This window comes from Lynx canadensis, chromosome A1 (genome assembly GCF_007474595.2).
Source record: "Lynx canadensis isolate LIC74 chromosome A1, mLynCan4.pri.v2, whole genome shotgun sequence".
Taxonomy (NCBI): domain Eukaryota; kingdom Metazoa; phylum Chordata; class Mammalia; order Carnivora; family Felidae; genus Lynx; species Lynx canadensis.
In genome coordinates, this window is record NC_044303.2 from 172,148,389 (window position 1) to 172,166,117 (window position 17,729).

At 40.4% G+C, this 17,729-nt stretch overlaps 1 protein-coding gene across 3 annotated transcripts in view; it reads right to left on the reverse strand.

The window, feature by feature from the left end:
• Positions 1-17,729, reverse strand: part of EPB41L4A (erythrocyte membrane protein band 4.1 like 4A) — a 255,409-nt gene that overhangs the window by 40,908 nt on the left and 196,772 nt on the right. For 2 of the 3 annotated variants that reach the window (XM_030326289.1, XM_030326309.1), the window contains exons 13-15: positions 6,948-7,038; positions 3,734-3,817; positions 2,926-3,036 (exon numbers count right to left, since the gene is read on the reverse strand). In XM_030326289.1, the coding sequence (XP_030182149.1) occupies positions 2,926-3,036; positions 3,734-3,817; positions 6,948-7,038 (286 nt within the window). The remainder of the gene's footprint in view (positions 1-2,925; positions 3,037-3,733; positions 3,818-6,947; positions 7,039-17,729) is intronic. The other variant, XM_030326299.1, reaches the window with a different exon arrangement.

The following is a 17,729-nucleotide window of genomic DNA, read 5'->3' on the forward strand; positions in this document are numbered from 1 at the left end:
AAGGTAAATATCTGTGAAGATAAAACAAGACTGACAAGGACAGGGACACTCAGAGGGCATTTACAGTGGAAAGAAACAAAGAATGAGCTTTAGCTCTTCTTTGCCCACATGTAGCAATGGCTAGTCTCAAAACACACATGCCCAATAAAAGACCTTTCAAGTGATACACATAACTGGACAGAAGGCTCTACGGCCGCTCAGACAACAAGATTCTCTTCCCTATGAATCAAAACAGTCTTTCCCCTGGACTGTGTCAATGAAAGGACCCTGTATCCACTCACCACAATTACTTGTCTGTACTTCACAGGAAGCCAACAGAAAATGTATCTCAATATAGAAGTCATTAAGTCTAGATTTCAGAATGTATATACTCCAGACTATTGCAAGCAATTAGTTTGAGAAAAAAAATGTAAATTTTGGTATATTTTAGCAAAACTTGATAAATTCATTTCCAAGTGTATTAAAATCAAAATGGCCATCTGCTCAACATATACAATAATTTTATACAGGGAATGCTGTCAAAGTACACTAGCAATTAAGGACGAAAAACTATACAAACCTGTGTCTTTAACAATAATCATGCAGTGCCAAATTCTTAATATATTTAGTAGTTCTCACTACCCATACCCTCTCAAAACACAGAGGCACTCTAAAGTATCTCCCAGTGGTATTGCCTTGGTTTTAAGCGTTGTCCATGTTGAACCAATCCTTAATAGGGAAATCTTTCCTCCTGCTTTACTTAAATGATGATTAATATCCCTGCCTTTTTCAGACATATAGATCTGTATCCAAACCCAGGTGTGTCACAAAGGACAGCTACCTTACCTCCCCCTAGCCTCTGTTTTCTCATCTGGGCCAGGTATTTTCCATTGGTACTTAGCCCATCCAAACCCATCAATAATCTCCCTTGTTTTGTCAAGACTAGAAGCCTGAGGGGCACCTGGGTGGCTCAGGTGGTTAAGCATCTAGCCTCGGCTCACGTCATGATCTCATGGTTCGTGAGTTCGAGACCCACATCAGGCTCTGTGCTGACAGCTCAGAGCCTGGAGCCTGCTCCGGATTCTGTGTCTCCCTCTCTCTCCAACCCTCCCCTGCTCTCACTCTGTCTCTCTCTCTCTCAAAAATAAATAAACATTAGGGGCGCCTGGGTGGCTCAGTCGGTTAAGCGTCTGACTTCAGCTCAGGTTATGATCTCACAGTCCGTGAGTTCGAGCCCCACGTCGGGCTCTGTGCTGACAGCTCAGAGCCTGGAGCCTGCTTCAGATTCTGTGTCCCCCTTTCTCTCTGCCCCTCCCCTGCTCATGCTCTGTCTCCTTCTATCTCAAAAATAAATAAAACATTTAAATAAATAAATAAACAAACAAACATTAAAAAAAAAAGACTAGAAGCCTGAAAACTATTTTCCCAGACTCCTTTGCCAGCTGGGTTCCACTTAGAGAGACACCCAAGTGAGATCTGGAGGCAGGTATGCTTCTGACATCCCTGTGCATTCATGCTTGCACTCCTGAGCAGTGGGAGCCCCATAGCATTAGCTACAGCAGTGGCACCTCTAGCAGGGACAGCAACAGCAGTTGCTACAGTAGTGGTGCCCACAACAACATGAGCAACGAGCACAGATTCATGAAGGCCAGCTCAAAGGTGGACACAGTTTTTGATCTCCAAGTAATACCCCACTCTCCTTTAATCCTGTCAGCCCAGGGGCAGTATAGCATCCGTATCTCAGGGGTGCACCCTCCCTGCCTTCTGTTCCTTCAATGCTTCTCACACTTGTGTGCAATTCCCCACATTAATCCCTCTCTGCTGGCAATGCCTAGTGACTGATACATATGCCCATTTCTATAGGGTTATTACAAGGATCAGATAATATGTAGCAAGCAATTTTGCTCAGTACTTGGACCATGATAAATGCCAACTATTATTCCTTTATTCTATCTAATCACTGGTGGTCATGATTTAGCTCTGCCTTTCCTACCTAGTAGATGAAAGTGTTATTGACCTTTGTCTCCTTAACCACCTAAAGATTTCATTGAAGCCGGACCTGGTTTGAGAAAGCTGGGGAACAAGACTCTGGGAAACTGGCAGAAGTGGAAGGAAATCAAATGGGATGAACTAGCAAGTATCAACAAGGGCACAGAATAAAGAAGGTCTTCTGCTTTCCAGATCCACGGTGATCATGATGGTTATCTGAGAACATGACCTGAACTTCCCGTAAGTATAAAAGTCACCTATAAAATACCAGTATGCAGGCACTCAAAGTGAAACACAGTCTCTGTGATGTAGGAATGAAATGAATTTCACTGGTTAGTCATTTCTAGGTCTTTTCTCAGACCTGTTACATTGCCCAGCATACTTTTCAGAGAGTCCAAAACTTCTAGATATGGACTTTCTTTTTTTTAATGAAGTACACACAAATATAATCACAAAAACAACCTGACCTGCTGGGTAAAATGTAACAGCATCCATTTTCTCTGTGTTCGGAAAGGGGCTTTGTTAAAATTTACACAACAACATCAGTCTGGAAAACAGAGCACCAAGCCTCAGCTAAGATCTACCTATAAACGTAATTTTGTCCTCTCAGGTCAGAACATTAAGTATCTTTTATATATTAAAATGATCATTTATATATTATATATGTTATATATTTATACATACCATATAATATATTGTTAAAATATGTACATAATATATATTTTTTTAACTTATCAGTCTTAATAGCAATACAGAAAGCAAGTTCCTATCAGTATTTTATGAAATTATTCTCTGAAACTCTGTTTAAAAAGAAATGCTTTATCTCAATAGAACATAAGCTTTCTGTTATCCTGAGGAGACCATCATGATATTATGAGAATAACTTGTGGTAAAAAAGTAACTGGGACCCAGACTTCCTGTTGAAAACTAAAAATCAAGTGGTAATGTTCAGCTCACCTCCTCCTTGTCGGCTGTACAGAGTCATCGCTCCCACAGGAGGGGTTTCGGCGACGCGAGGAGGGGAACTTCGGGGATTTCATGCGGTCACTGGGAGAGTTGTAGAGTCCGCTGGAGTGGGAGAGGAATGGTCAACAATGCTCGAAGAGGGCTTGGAGGAGCAGACACCCCAGCCCAGATCTACACAAGTATTCATACTCTCAGGGGAATACTGGATCAAGGGCATCCAGCTCTCTTTGCTGACCAGATTTATTCAAAGAAAAGAGAGGTAAGAGGCACCTGGGTGGCTCAGTAGGTTAAGCATCTGACTTTGGCTCAGGTCATGATCTTACAGCCAAGAGTTTGAGCCCCGTGTCAGGTTATCTGCTGACAGCACAGAGCCAGCTTGAGATTCTCTCTCTCCCTCTCTCTCTCTGCCCCTCCCCTGCTCTCGCATGTGCTCTCTCTCAAAATAAATAAAATAAAATAAAGTAAAATACAAATAAAAGAGGGGAAATTATCATTAGTATGTCATTTGGAGTTCAGAAATATACTCTCTTATTCTAAACCATCATAATGACCTTTCAAGCAGTTTCTTAATACACACTGCTTTCTCTTCCTATCTTTCCAGGAGAAAGTTTCATGTTAGGATATATCCTGTTGATTTCTACTTCAGAAGTTCCCAGTCATGCTGATTTAGGAATCTGACTGCCATGTCCATAGCTAGTAATACCCAGCCACAAAGCAGTTGGATTCCCTTATTTAATGAGCTGCAATTGCTAATCCCACTTCAACTGTTCTCCTTCAGAAAAACAATGATTCTCTTTACCTCTGGGGGCCATTTTCTTCCCATGGTGCATGAGATTTGTTTCTTTGGATATCAGGGCTGTTCTCATTCTTTGCTTTCTTAAAGCTTTAATTTAAAAAAAAGAAAAGAAAAGAAAAGAAATTAACTAGAGAATAAATGGGAGTTAACTTACTTCTTCAGTGAAATTGTTTAACAAAATGTTTTAAAATGTAGTCTTTAAAAAAATATTTTAACGTTTATTTATTTTTGAGAGAGAGAGAGAGAGACAGAGACAGAGCACAAGTGAGGGAAGGATAGAGAGAGAGGGAGACACAGAATCCAAAGCTCAGGCTCTAAGGCTCTGAGCTGTCAGCACAGAGCCCGACACAGGGCTCAAACCCATGAACCATGAGATCATGACTTGAGCCAAAGTTGGTTGCTTAACCAACTGGTCCACCAGACAACCCTAAAATGTGTTTTATTTATACTCGTGACTCATTCCAAAAATGGGGTGCCTGGGTGACTCAGTTAAGCATCCAACTTTGGCTCAGGTCATGATCTTGTGGTTCGTGAGTTCAAGCCCTGCATCGGGCCTTGTGTTGACAGCTTGCCTCAGATTGTGCCTCCCTCTCTGCCCTCCCCGCCTGTGCGCTCTCACATGCATTCTGTCTCAATAAATAAATAAATAGATAAATAAATAAATATTTTTCAAAAAGAATACGAAGTGGTGGCCTAAAAAAATTCATGTCTCCAGCAAGTACTTTTGGGTCTCCCCTCCACCTTTTTTTCTAGTATTACTGCTTTAAGTCAACAAAAGCCAGGTCATCCACTCTTAAGGAACTTTAAGGAGAGTCTACCTGAAGGAAGCTAGGGCAAGTGTTAAGGCAAGAAAAGAAGAAAGCTGAAAAGGAAGGAAAGCTGGGGTATTGGGGCTCATGGGGCTTACTGCCTCTTTTCAGCTCTGCACATGGGTCTAAATCTATGCAGGTTGGTCAGCTCTGGACAGGCTCATGGTACCCAAATTGACCTTTCGCAGTCCCCCGCTTCCGCCATATCTTGGCTTCCTCCTTCCAAATCAGAATGACTTTTAAATGCTGTTTCCTGACCTAGTATCGTCTTTCTGCCTAAGAATGTAAATATAACTGAGTTGTTATTCAAGCCAAACAAATTTTTTTAGACACACATGGGCAGACACAGAGAAAAGCCTGGGGCCACCAGTGGCAGAGGGGAGGTGTATTACCTCTTATTTCCTGGGAGTCTCAGCCTCAGAAAAAGAGAGCTGCTTAACTCCCAATCCACATTGAACCCTGGCTTTTTGAGGAATCCTCTACATAACTGTCCTTGAACAGTCACAGCAGGGTTCTTTGTAAGAGTCAACAAAGAAGAAAGAGCAACAAATGACAAGGTCATTTCAAAAAGGAAAATAAACTTGTATCTTAGCATACTATACCCATAGGGAATTCATATAAGCCTGGGGCACCTGAGTGGCTCAGTTGGTTAAGTTTCTGACTCTTGATTTCAGCTCAGGTCATGATTTCATAGGTCTTGAGTTCAAGCCCTACATCCAGCTCTGTGCTAACAGTGTGGAGCCTGCTTGGGATTCTCTCTCTCCCTTTCTACTCCTCCCCGGATTGTGCTCTCTCTCTCTCTCTCTGCCCCTCCTCTACACATGCACATACTCCCTCTCCCTCTCCAAATAAATAAACTTTAAAAAAAACCTAAAAAATTACAGATTTGACAAAGGCACTTAACTCATTGCATTAGCATATAGTATGTAGGTTTTATTTTTGACCAATATATTATTTTGATCAAAATTAAGTAATCTTTTGAAAATCAAATGCCCGAAGTAAAATCTTACTTTTGAAATGAGGAGAAGTAATAAATATGGTAGACACGTAATACACCAGTAGAAAGTGTGTGTGTTTAATAAATCAGAAAGCAAAAGCGAAAAGAGAAAAGGGAGATTGAGAAATTCAGTTGGGAGATGAAAGGGGAAATGGGAGAGCAGGCGAAAGTTAAAGAATAATGAAATCCTGGGTGGCTAATTAATTGCATTCACTCCCTAAGCCATTTCTCATCTGGAGCTTGAGTGGGAAAATCTGGCCGCCCTTCAGGTATCAGTCCTATCGGCAAGAATGCAGTTGTAAAGGGGATTGAACTCCTTCTGTACATTCTAAAAAGGCTTGGGATCTGAATTTCATGCCAGATTACTGTTCTTCTGTTGGACTTACCATAAGCGTACCCTGTACATACAGATTAAGCTGACGCTCTAGCCACAGCTGTGAGGCTAAGGCAAACACAGTCAACTCTAGCGTATGCAAAGGCAAAGAACCTGTCATTCCAAAAAGAATCTATGAAGGGAGTGTCCTGGAACTAAACAAAAGAAACTGTAGGCAAAACCCTGAGGAAAACACCGCAACTCTGAGAATTCTCGTATCTTACAGTTATTTTGCTAGGATATTATAAACTGTATTCCTCAATCTAGGTGAATGAAGACACCATTATTTACTAACAAAAGATGGAGTCGGTGATCAAAGAAGTCTGTCAAGGTCACATATTTCTGACTGCTTGGATTTCTCCATGATGTAGGGAGCTATCTCTATAGACAAAGTGAGCTGATGAAAGCTGCTCATTGTATTTCTCAAATGCTGGTCCGTGAACATAATTGGAGATAGGAAAAACTGACGCGGAAACAGCGTCTTAACAGAGAACAAGGCTGATCTTTCATGGAAACAATCCATGTAATATATTGAGAGAAAGTCTTTCTGCTGGGGATTGCTGCTGGGAAAATTGATGCAGAGGACCATGACAACTCTTCATACATATGCAATCACTGACTTCTGAAGCCCTGTGCCTCTAAATGCTATAAACCCTCTTTCCAGGGCCACAGTTCAGTGCACCACGGTAATGAACACAGCACATTAAACATGAATATCATCTACTTTATTTCACAGGTCCCTCTGAGTAAGTCCATTATATCATGCCATTTTAAAAAGCACGTGGAATTTTCCCTGGGCTGCTGAGAATGCAGATCACAGACTGAGAGTTCACCATGCCAGCAGGAGCATTTCCTTCAAATGAGAGAGGCAGGTCCTGATGTTTCTATTCCACTGGCATCTTTCAGGTATTCTTTCTCGCAGACTATTTCGATCAAACGTATTAACTATCAAAGGAAAGAGATTCTTAACCTTGCCAACAGGAAAAAGCATTTTTGTGACAGCACACAGTAGTATGTTCTTTCTGTTAACTGACTGACCTTTTTATTGGTGAAGGTGCAGTGATTTGAGTTGTTCCTTCATTTTCTCCATTTTCCATGTTTCCTGTTACTCGATTGACGCTGTTTGATCCTAGGAGCAAAGAGGGGGAAGGAAAGATGGAAGAAAAGAGACAGTGGTGAGAAAAACAAAAGGAGACAAGAAGTTATTTTAAACTCCAACTTCAGGGACATCGTGGCACATTTTATTGATAAATTATAATTCTAAATAAATAATGAATCACCCAGTAAATCTTAGGTACCATTTTCTGACATGTACTGAGCCTTTAATACATAATCGTGTCCAAGAGGGTCTAGGATATGACACCACTTTAAAATGGGCCCTTTTGAAACTTTAAGAGTTAACTAAGTCCCCACTTCATGGATATTTAGACTACTAAAAGAGGATTCTAAGATATTTAGCACTATACACTGGTATGTAAGACCTAATAACCAATCCCTGATAACCACATTGTGAAGAAATTACTGTTTTTTGGCATGCCATGATAGTCCCCATTCTAAATCAGACCAAAAATATTTCAACTTATAATGTAAATGGCAAAAAAAAAGAGTAATATAGATGTGATTTCTATCACTCACATGGGGAAAAAAAAAGTTTTCAAATGTGTTTTTTTTTGCAAACATCCCTAAAAGCCTAAAACTGACTGTTTAAAAGCTACTATTCCACATATTTGCATACAGGCTAGATGCACCAGCAGAGGGAGCCCCCGGCAGACACAATGTTGGAAATCATGATTCAAATAAAGGTAAGTGAAGTGTCTAGGCCCATCGAGGAAGTCTGGATCCCATTCTCAGAAGGGAGGCTGTTAAGTCTGCAGGGGAAGTGACACATGGGCACTGATGATGACGGCTCCTCTCAAGTGCCATGCACCTCACTCTGGGAAGTGCAGGAAAAACCAGCAAGGGGACCCCCAAAGTCCTTGTTCAATTAACTCTAGGTGACATGCAGGTTGTTTTCTTCAAAGTGGCATCTTGCAGAAGTATGTCCAGAGTTCAAGTCCTTTGATCCTAATAGTAATCACCACTAACCACTGATAGTTTTTGAGCCATGAAGTGAGGTTGTAATACTATTAAGAGCTAATATTTATTGAGCACTTACTATGTATCAGTTGCTATCCCAAGCACTTCATGTCTATTTACTCATATAATCTTCAAAATAATCCTAAAAGGTTAATATTATCCCCATCGTTAAAGATAAGAAAAATGGGCCTTTCCCAAGGTCCTACAGCTCATGAGTGGTGGGACCAGCTTTGCAAACCAGCAGTCTGGTGCCAGACATTAGCTCTAAACCACCTTACATAGGTTTCCATGTGCCACCTGCACCCTACCCTCAAACAGTTCAAAATTAAGGGTCCGCTGGGAGAGACACACTCTTTAGAACACTTGGAGGCACGTTTGACTACTCATCAGGAAAAATAAACAGTAATGAATACACCTTGGACAGAGAAAACAGTGGTTTCAATTAACAGCTCCAAAAACGATCACTATAAGGAATTTGACATGGATTCAATATCTGAATTTTGTTCCTATTCTGGAATTCTGAAATGGAAAGGTAAGACTGAAGATATATTAAAAACATTAAAGGTAAGTTCATGTCGGAGCAACATTCAGAATCCAGGCATTAGAAAGTTAGTCTGGAGCCTACAGAAAATTTCACCAGATATGACGAATGGGACAAAAACCAGTTCCCCTGAATCACCCCATGTGCTATCAGACATTGGCACTAGCTGGTCATTGTCTATTTTGCCATGACCATTAATAAAAATTCCAAGGGCAGACTCCCTAAGTTGCAGGCACAGATCCGAGATGGAGCTGCTTCTCAAATGTGAACTCCATGTGGTGTGACCCTGAGACAGTGGCAGGAAGGATTGATTCATTTGTGCTCTAGACAGTGGGTGTGCACCAACATTAATATTTTTATTGTTCCTAATAAACTTTTAAAAAATGTGGTATTGTTTCAGCAGCTATTACGAATTTATAACATAAATGAAGGGACCTTCATGTACCTAGGGCTGTATCCCAGGCTGTGGCGGGGGAGGGGGGGAAGACAGAACACAGCAGAGAGCCCAATACCCAGTGTTAATAACATGAATGGAAGCAGCACTAAGTAAAGGTGAACATAATGTGAACCCAAGTCCTGTGTGACTAGCCTAAGAGTAAACCCAGGTTTGCTCCACTTCTCATCTCTTTAGACTGATTAGTCTTTTCTTAGTCTAATAACCAATCACCTCAGAGCAAGTGAAGGTGCTTATCACGTTTCCATCCATCTGAATCTTTTTTCCCCCTAATGTTTATTTGAGAGAGAGAGAGAGAGAGAGAGAAAGAGAGAGAGAATGAGCGGGTGAGGGGCATAGAAAGGGGGGAACAGAGGGTCCAAAGCAGGCTCTGTGCTGACAGCAGCAAGCCCGATGTGGGGCTCGAACTCACAAAACGCGAGATCATGACCTGAACTGAAGTCAGATGCTTAACTGACCGAGCCATGCAGGTGCCCCTACCTGAATCTTCTGAAAAATTAATAAACAGGTAGATAAATAAATCCAGGAATATTTTCAAATAGCTAAATTTTATTTTTTTTTTCAACGTTTATTTATTTTTGGGACAGAGAGAGACAGAGCATGAACGGGGGAGGGGCAGAGAGAGAGGGAGACACAGAACCGGAAACAGGCTCCAGGCTCTGAGCCATCAGCCCAGAGCCCGACGCGGGGCTCGAACTCACGGACCGCGAGATCGTGACCTGGCTGAAGTCGGACGCTTAACCGACTGCGCCACCCAGGCGCCCCAAATAGCTAAATTTTAAATGATGTATGTGTACATACTTTCTAAACAAACCAATATCTGGTTATCTACACTATCCAAATAATTTTTGAAATGAACACAAGATGGATGTTTTTCCAAAAGAATTTCAGGTAGAGGCACCTGCATGGCTCAGTCAGTTAAGCATCTGACTTCAGCTCAGGTCATGATCTCGCATTTTGTGAGTTCGAGCCCCACATCGGGCTTGCTGCTGTCAGCACAGAGCCTGCTTTGGACCCTCTGTTCCCCCCTCTCTATGCCCCTCACCTGCTCATTCTCTCTCTCTCTCTCTCTCTCTCTCTCTCTCTCTCTCTCAGTCTGATTTTGGCTCAGGTCATAATCTCGTGGTGAGTTCGAGCTCCGCGTCGGGCTCTGTGCTGACAGCTCAGAGCCTGGAGCCTGCTTCGGATTCTGTGTCTCCCTCTCTCTCTGCCCCTCCCCCGCTCATGCTCTGTCTCTCTCTCTCTCTCTCTCTGTCAAAAATAAAACATTAAAAAATTTTTTAAAAAGAATTTCAGGGAAAAAATCACATATGTGCTGTCTCTCAGACATTCAGAAACAGTTTAGCAAGACTTCTTCAAAATAAATTATGTGACTGTCAGGACTATTTTGCTAACAGTCACAGGACTCTCATATACACAGCATAAATAAATAAGGTATTGGCAGTAATACAATATAATTCATGGTTCTTTTATATTCAAAACAGTGACTACTAACTAAAAACCTGTAGATATGTATTCCCTTTCTCTTTAATAATAGGGTCTTAAAAGTCTCATAAGGAAAACAGACTACAGGCTACTTACAGACTACACACAAATGCTACTTACAAGCACTAACTTACTGGGAGCACTTCTGAAGTATCCCTCATATAACATTCATATGCTAACTATAAATTACTCTTTTCTATTTGTGGATGTAGCATTCTTTAAAAAGCCCTAATTAGGCAATAATTATTAGCTTTCTTTATGTTGCTAAAGATGCACTTAAAAGTAATAACTATACTTTTAGAACACTGTATTTTAACTAATTAGATCAAATTAGTGATATGTTGTCACACTACGATTTGAGAAGAAAGCTAGGCAATTCAGTAAAGCTAGGTTGTGTTGGGTTACTGAAATCTGCAAAGGTGAGAAAGGTTACACGTTATTGAGATTTACTGACTTTCCATGTTGCTGACATGCACTACTATTTTCCTTTCCCAAGCTTCTTCCCCCCTTATCAAACCACCTTTCAGAATCATCCCATCTACATTAGCTCAGATGCTTGCACTACAGAGAAGAGGTGAGCTGACAAACCCATCACACTAAAAGGCTAGTGTTTTCATGTATTATTGGCCACGCAATAGTTCTATCTCATTAAATTTTTTAATGTTTGTTTGTTTGTTTGTTTGTTTAGAGAGAGGGGCAGAGAGAAAGGGAGAGAGAGAGGTAATTCCAAGCAGGCTCCCTGCTCTCAGCGCAGAGCCTGACTCAGGGTAATGCAGGACACACAAATTCATGAGCCTAAAATCATGACCTAAGCTGAAATCACAAGTCAGATGCTTAACCAACTGAGCCACCCAGGCACCCCAACAGTTCCATTTTAAAGAGGAAAAAGGAAAGCCAAATATTAACTAAAATACTTAATTGATCACAACGGAATTTTAGGCAGTGTCCTAGGAGATATTTTCAGGTTGGAAAAAATCTTTTTCTCCCACTCCTTTTTCACTGTGTTATAATGGACCACACACACACACACACACACACACACACACACGTGAAATATGAACAGTTTAACAAAGTACTATAAAATGAATGACTGTTTAACCACTATCCACTTTAAGAAATAAAACATTGAGGGCAATTTTACTACACTGCATAAATCACTCCATTTGGAGCAATTCTTTCTTTTAGATAAAGCCAAACAGTTGTTTACCATCCAAAATATCTAGAAACATGAATTATGTATATATTTCATAAAACGTATTTTTAAATTATTTTTAAATTATTAATAAAAGTTAATAAGGCATCAAAATCTTAATAAAATGAAGGATGCATCACTGTACTGCTTCATGACTGTTAACACAGTGCTTTACACATGGTGGGGTATCAGTGAAGGTCTGCTATAAAGGATGTATTCGCTTCTATTTTTTCCACTAGAAGGGAAAATTCAGGATAATGATGCTATTTTGTAGAAGTGTCAAAACTAAGTTCAAAAAAAACCTGTATGTGAAGTGCAACACAAGGGACATGTAGCCATATCCCACAGGACTAGGCTACTTTTTAGAGTTCTGAAAGCTACCTTCTGCCATAACTCACTATTCTTTTAAATGATGACTACAGACGATCTATAAGAGATCAGTTATTGGCATATGGTTATTAAGGTGCCTCGTAAATCTGTATTTTATTTTTTTAATGTTTATTTTATTTTTGAGAGAGAGAGAGAGACAGGATGCGAGTGGGTTAGGGGCAGAGAGAGAGGGAGACACAGAATCTGAAGTAGGCTCCAGGCTCCGAGCTGTCAGCACAGACCCTGACGTGGGGCTCGAACTCACGAGCTGTGAGATCATGACCTGAGCCGAAGTAGGACGCTCAACTGAGCCACCCAGGGGCCCCTATATTTTATTCTTAATGTTAATGCTAGCAAGACCATTTACACAGTTAGAGGCATCCAATTCATTATATATATTGTTCACATTAAAAAAACAATGGGCTTTGGGGTGCCTGCGTGGCTCACTTGGCTGGGTGTCTGACTCCTGATTTCAGCTCAAGTCATGATCCCAGTGTTGTGGGATTGAGCCCCACCCTCAGTGTGGAGCCTGCTTAAGATTTTCTCTCTGCTCCTCTCCCCAACTTGTGTTCTAAAATTAAAAATTTTTTTATAAAAAGGACAATGGGCTTTATTTCAGGAGGCTAGTCACATTTGGTAAAGTAAGCTAATCAGGGGATTGCTATAGTTTCCTAAGGACCCAAATCTAGGTCCTGTCATCATTTTTGTCTCTGGACTGTTAGTCACTATAGGTTAATATGGGTCCACACAGTTCTCTACAGTTTACACAACACCGCAATGCCAGTGTCCGATGCTTTACGGTACCTTCCTTGTTCGTTTTTTAACATGTTATATGTGAACGTTTCAAGCTTGTGTGCATCAGACCATGACCAGGCTTTTGTGTGGTTTGGCTCTGTTCACGTTTGAGTGCCCTCGTCTTAAATGACCCTTGCCTTCAATTCAGGAAGAGTGGCTGTCAGAAGCAAAATCAACTTTCCCAGGATCTATTTAGCTACTTGATCTGGGGGAAATTCTTAAAAGTCATTCCTGTGATGTCAAAATTTGGTGATGGATATGCACGGATTTTCAGTTACAAAAACACTTTGCATTTTAATAGTATTAGGAATCTCACAAAATTTGTAGCTCAATTTGACACCTATCAACCTAAATTAAACTTTTGATGTCATTTAAATGTTGCCAATGCTTTTAATTTCAGAGTAGGCATGAGGATAAATGTGTGACATTAAGTGAAAAAAGATTTTTCTAAGCAAGTGACAATGCCTTATTCTGTTATATGAGGGGAAGGACAAATAGCCAATTAGTAAAGCAGGATTTCAATATATAAATGATTTCATTTTAAGAACACTCAAATATGATAAATTTGTAAACTTTTAGGTTAAATTTTATCCAATTTATTCACATTTTCTTATCTAAATTAAAAGATAAAAAACCTGTATCTGATGCTTAAGACAATCAGGGCAGATTACAACTGTTCCCAATGCAACAGATTATGTATTAGGTTCCAGTAAAACTCATCTGATTTCATATTGCCTAACCCCACGATTTATCATAAGAAATGTGATATTCATGAATTAAGAATGAGCTTTTAATTGGAGATACAGTTTAATGTTATAGTTGTTACAGTGACAGTACAAAGTCACTATGCCTTGGTTTCACCAACTTTAGACTGAGTACTATGGAAAAAATGGCAGAAAGCATAGCAAGTTAGCAAAATAAGACATTTTTTTCTAACACCACAAATTATGGTCAAACAGGAGAATTTGGCAAAACAGCCACTCATTAAATTAGGCAAAACAAAACTGAATCTTGAAACACAAAATTTGGAAAATAGAAGTGTTTCATCATCTAGTGGCTAATTCTTTAAAGTTCAAATGCCTGACATCAGCCCATTCATCCCAAACAGGCAGCCAGATTCCTGCTTTTTTAAGAGTTTCTTCATTCAAAAAGCCCAAGGGTGGTATTTAAGCAGTTACTGCTTTAGCAAAAACATAGAGACTTTTAAGACACTGATTTTGCTACATGTCAACTGCAAGATCAAACAAGGCATTCTGCTAAAAAGCTGAAGGCTAGATTATAAAGAATTGGGTGTGGAGGAGAAAGATGCTAGGAAAATATGTCTACACATGAAAGATCGTTTCTCTGGTTGGTCTGCTTCCAATTTCTCCTTCCCTGACCCAGTACTCTCCTGGATCCCTCTGCTTTCCTCATCACCAAAATGATCAACTTCGGAGTGTGAGCTGGGTGGAAATGAAGGCATTGCATCCTCTGCTCCTTTGGCAGAGCTACCAAAGTACACACTGAGAGAGACACAGTGTGTCACAGACATCCTTCCTCGTGGGTCAGAAAGGCAGGTTCAAAAACAAGAAAGGCACTTCTGAACCTGCGAAGTCATCTGCTCTGTCCCTGAGGTCCTCGGAGTAGAATGAAAGCGTTCTAGCTAAAGAACTTGTGATCTACACCTGTGCATGCTGGAGGGGCTGTGAGACATGGTAGCAGCAGAAGGGTGCCACCTTTCCTTTCAGCACCCATGGGCTCAATGACAACACCTATCTGTGACTGGCTGGCTGGAATTAAGAAGTGGCAAATCTCTTAAATACGAAGTTTTCTTCTTGTGATAGGAGGACACAATTCAAGGGAAGAAGACTGAGTAAACGCTCACATCCAATCCTGGCAGTACTCTTGCATTCCCCCCAACCCCTTCAAGGGGACCACACAATTTAGAGCAACACACAGCAAACCTTTTCCAAGTCATCTTTTTTTTAAATTTATTTTTAATATTTATTTATTTGAGAGAGAGAGCGCATGCGTGCACATCATGGTGGGGAGGGGGCAGAAAAAGAGAGGGAAACAGAATCTGAAGCAGGCTCCAGGCTCTGAGATGTCAGCACAGAGCCCGACACGGGGGTTGAACTCGAAAACCACAAGATCATGACCAGAGTAGAAGTCAGATGCTTAACCGACTGAGCCACCCAGGTGCCCCTCCAAGTCATTTTCTGTCAATTTATCTCACCTGGTGCAGCAGGTGGACCATTCCATCTCTCAAGTTGGTTCTGCTTCACAGGAATATGCTAGATCCCTGCTTTAGAGGTTTTTATTTGATGCAAGTATAATAGAATATGAAGTACATATCATTATATGTAAGAACCGCTTTAAAAAGGCTTCTTGGGGCGCCTGGGTGGCGCAGTCGGTTAAGCGTCCGACTTCAGCCAGGTCACGATCTCGCGGTCCGGGAGTTCGAGCCCCGCGTCGGGCTCTGGGCTGACGGCTCGGAGCCTGGAGCCTGTTTCCGATTCTGTGTCTCCCTCTCTCTCTGCCCCTCCCCCGTTCATGCTCTGTCTCTCTCTGTCCCAAAAATAAATAAACGTTGAAAAAAAAATTTTAAAAAAAAAATAAAAAAAAATAAAAATAAAAATAAAAAGGCTTCTTTAGCTAAGGTAAAATTGAGAAAATTCATATTTTTTTCTGCCTCATAGTTTGAGCTCAGATCTAGGAGGTCTTAACTTGGAGTTCTTTGAGCTTTTTACCCAGTACAAAAGAATCTGAAAAACTACTGTCCCCTAGTGCATGCTTCTAAGGTGATATCAAACATTTTTTATCAAAAGTTTTATAGTTCCAACTTTTTATGGTGACAAATGGTAACTAGATTTATCATGGGGATCATTTAGTAATGTATAAAAATACCAAATCACTGTGATGTACCCCTGAAACTAATAGGATAGTCTATGTCAAGTACACTTGATTTAAAAAAAAAAAGTTGAAACAATACCGAAGTACGTCATTTGCAGGATACAGAAACTATTGACACTTTAAAATGGAATTGTGTCACAACTCTTTTCAATATATCCAATGCAAGAAAATACCATAGAAATTGGATACCCACAGTCACCCATTTTAAAACTACATGAAATGAGTTTCCATTTGGAAATTTCATGGCATTCTTTATTCTCCTTGCATTTGCATTTAAATTCCACCTCCTCCCAAAAATGTATCCCAAAGTAATACATGTTGTAGCCCTTGAAAGTTTTATTCACGTCTCAGTGACAAAAAATAGAAATAAATTTAAGTTTTATAAAGCTCTAGGTGTTAAAAATATCTTCTGAACTAAGCCATTACAATTATTAATAGATTATTAGTATACCAAAATAATGTTGAAAAACAAGAGTAAAAAGTAAACTTTTGTTGGAAAGTAATTCTTAATGAGATAAACAAGGTAGTTTTGTTTTCCCAACAAGGACATAGATCATATGCCTTCATGACTATTATTTTGCGCTGGAATAAAACAGGTCGGCAATAATTCCATTCCTGTTTTTATCTGGATAGATTTCAACGCTGAGAAATCTTGTTCACATAAATAAGTAGAGTTGTATGTAAAGAAATTAAGAGTTATGTGTCTAGTAGTGATACATACCTAAAATTATTTCAAATCCTCTATCAGGTGACAAATCAATTGGGTCTTCCTCCAATTTTGTCCAAAGTAAAAATGAGGAAATGACTTAGCAAAGGAAGTCATTAATAATTAAGGCCATTTAGTTTCCAAACACCAGCTCAGGAGGTTTTTAACATTTAAGGACAAAACAGTGTAATGGATTCTGGATGAGGAAAAGGTCTGCCTTTCTTTCGGACAATGGGAAATGGTCCGCTGGTAAAGGGCAGGCTGGAGAGAAGAGCCAGCAAAGCAAGTACACTAAGTCAGGCAGATTCCCGTCAGGAAAGAGAATCTGAAATGCGACTGAATCAAACCCGTCTGTGCTCACACAACCCTCAAGAAAGTCCTCCTGGGGCACCTGGGTGGCTCAGCCAGTTGGGTGGCCAGCTCCTGATTTCAGCTCGTGTATTGATCTCAGGGTTTGTGACATCAAGCCCCGCATCTGACTCTGTGCTGACAGCAGAGAGAGCCTGCTTAGGTTTCTCTCTGTCTCACTCTGTTCCTCCCCTGCTTGCAGGGGTGTGTGTGTGCTCCACCTGCCTCTCTCAAAAATGAATAAATACCCTTAAAAAATAAAAAATAAAAATAAAAAATAAAGTCTTCCTGTACTCTCTTCACCACCAGGAGCTGCATACCTCAGCGTGAAATCTACTGCCCTAATCTAGCCAGCCTTCAAAATCCACTTGCTTCACAATAACATCATAGATTTTACCCTCAGCCGTAAGCAAATTATCCTAGTGGGCACATAAACTTTTTCAGAGTTCCACTCTGTGACACTTGATACATCCTGCCCACATGTAAGTACATCTTTTACCTCCCTAGCCTGACAAAATGGCTAAGTCTACAAGAGTGGAAGTCCATTTATGTCTCAGCTCTGCCAGTTTACCCATGGTGTGATCTTGGACAAGTTAGTAAATCCCTCTGGGCCTCAGGTTTCTCAACAATAAAATAGAGGTATCGCCAACTACTTATATAGTGGATATGAAGATTAGATAATTTTTAAAAAAGTGCTTGGGATGCCTGGCTGGTTCAGTTGATGGAGCATGAGACTCTTGATCTCTGGGGTCATGAGTTCAGGTTCCACATTGGGCATGGAGTCTCAAGATGAAAAATTTAAATAATAATAATAATAATAATAATAAAGATGAAACAAAGAGAGTGCTCAACACAGTGCTTGGCTTTGAATAAGTGTGACATAACTGCTTTATTATTTTTATATGACTAAGTTCCCCCTAAATCAGGGGCCAGGTTTTATTCCTTTCTCTATGCTCCACAGA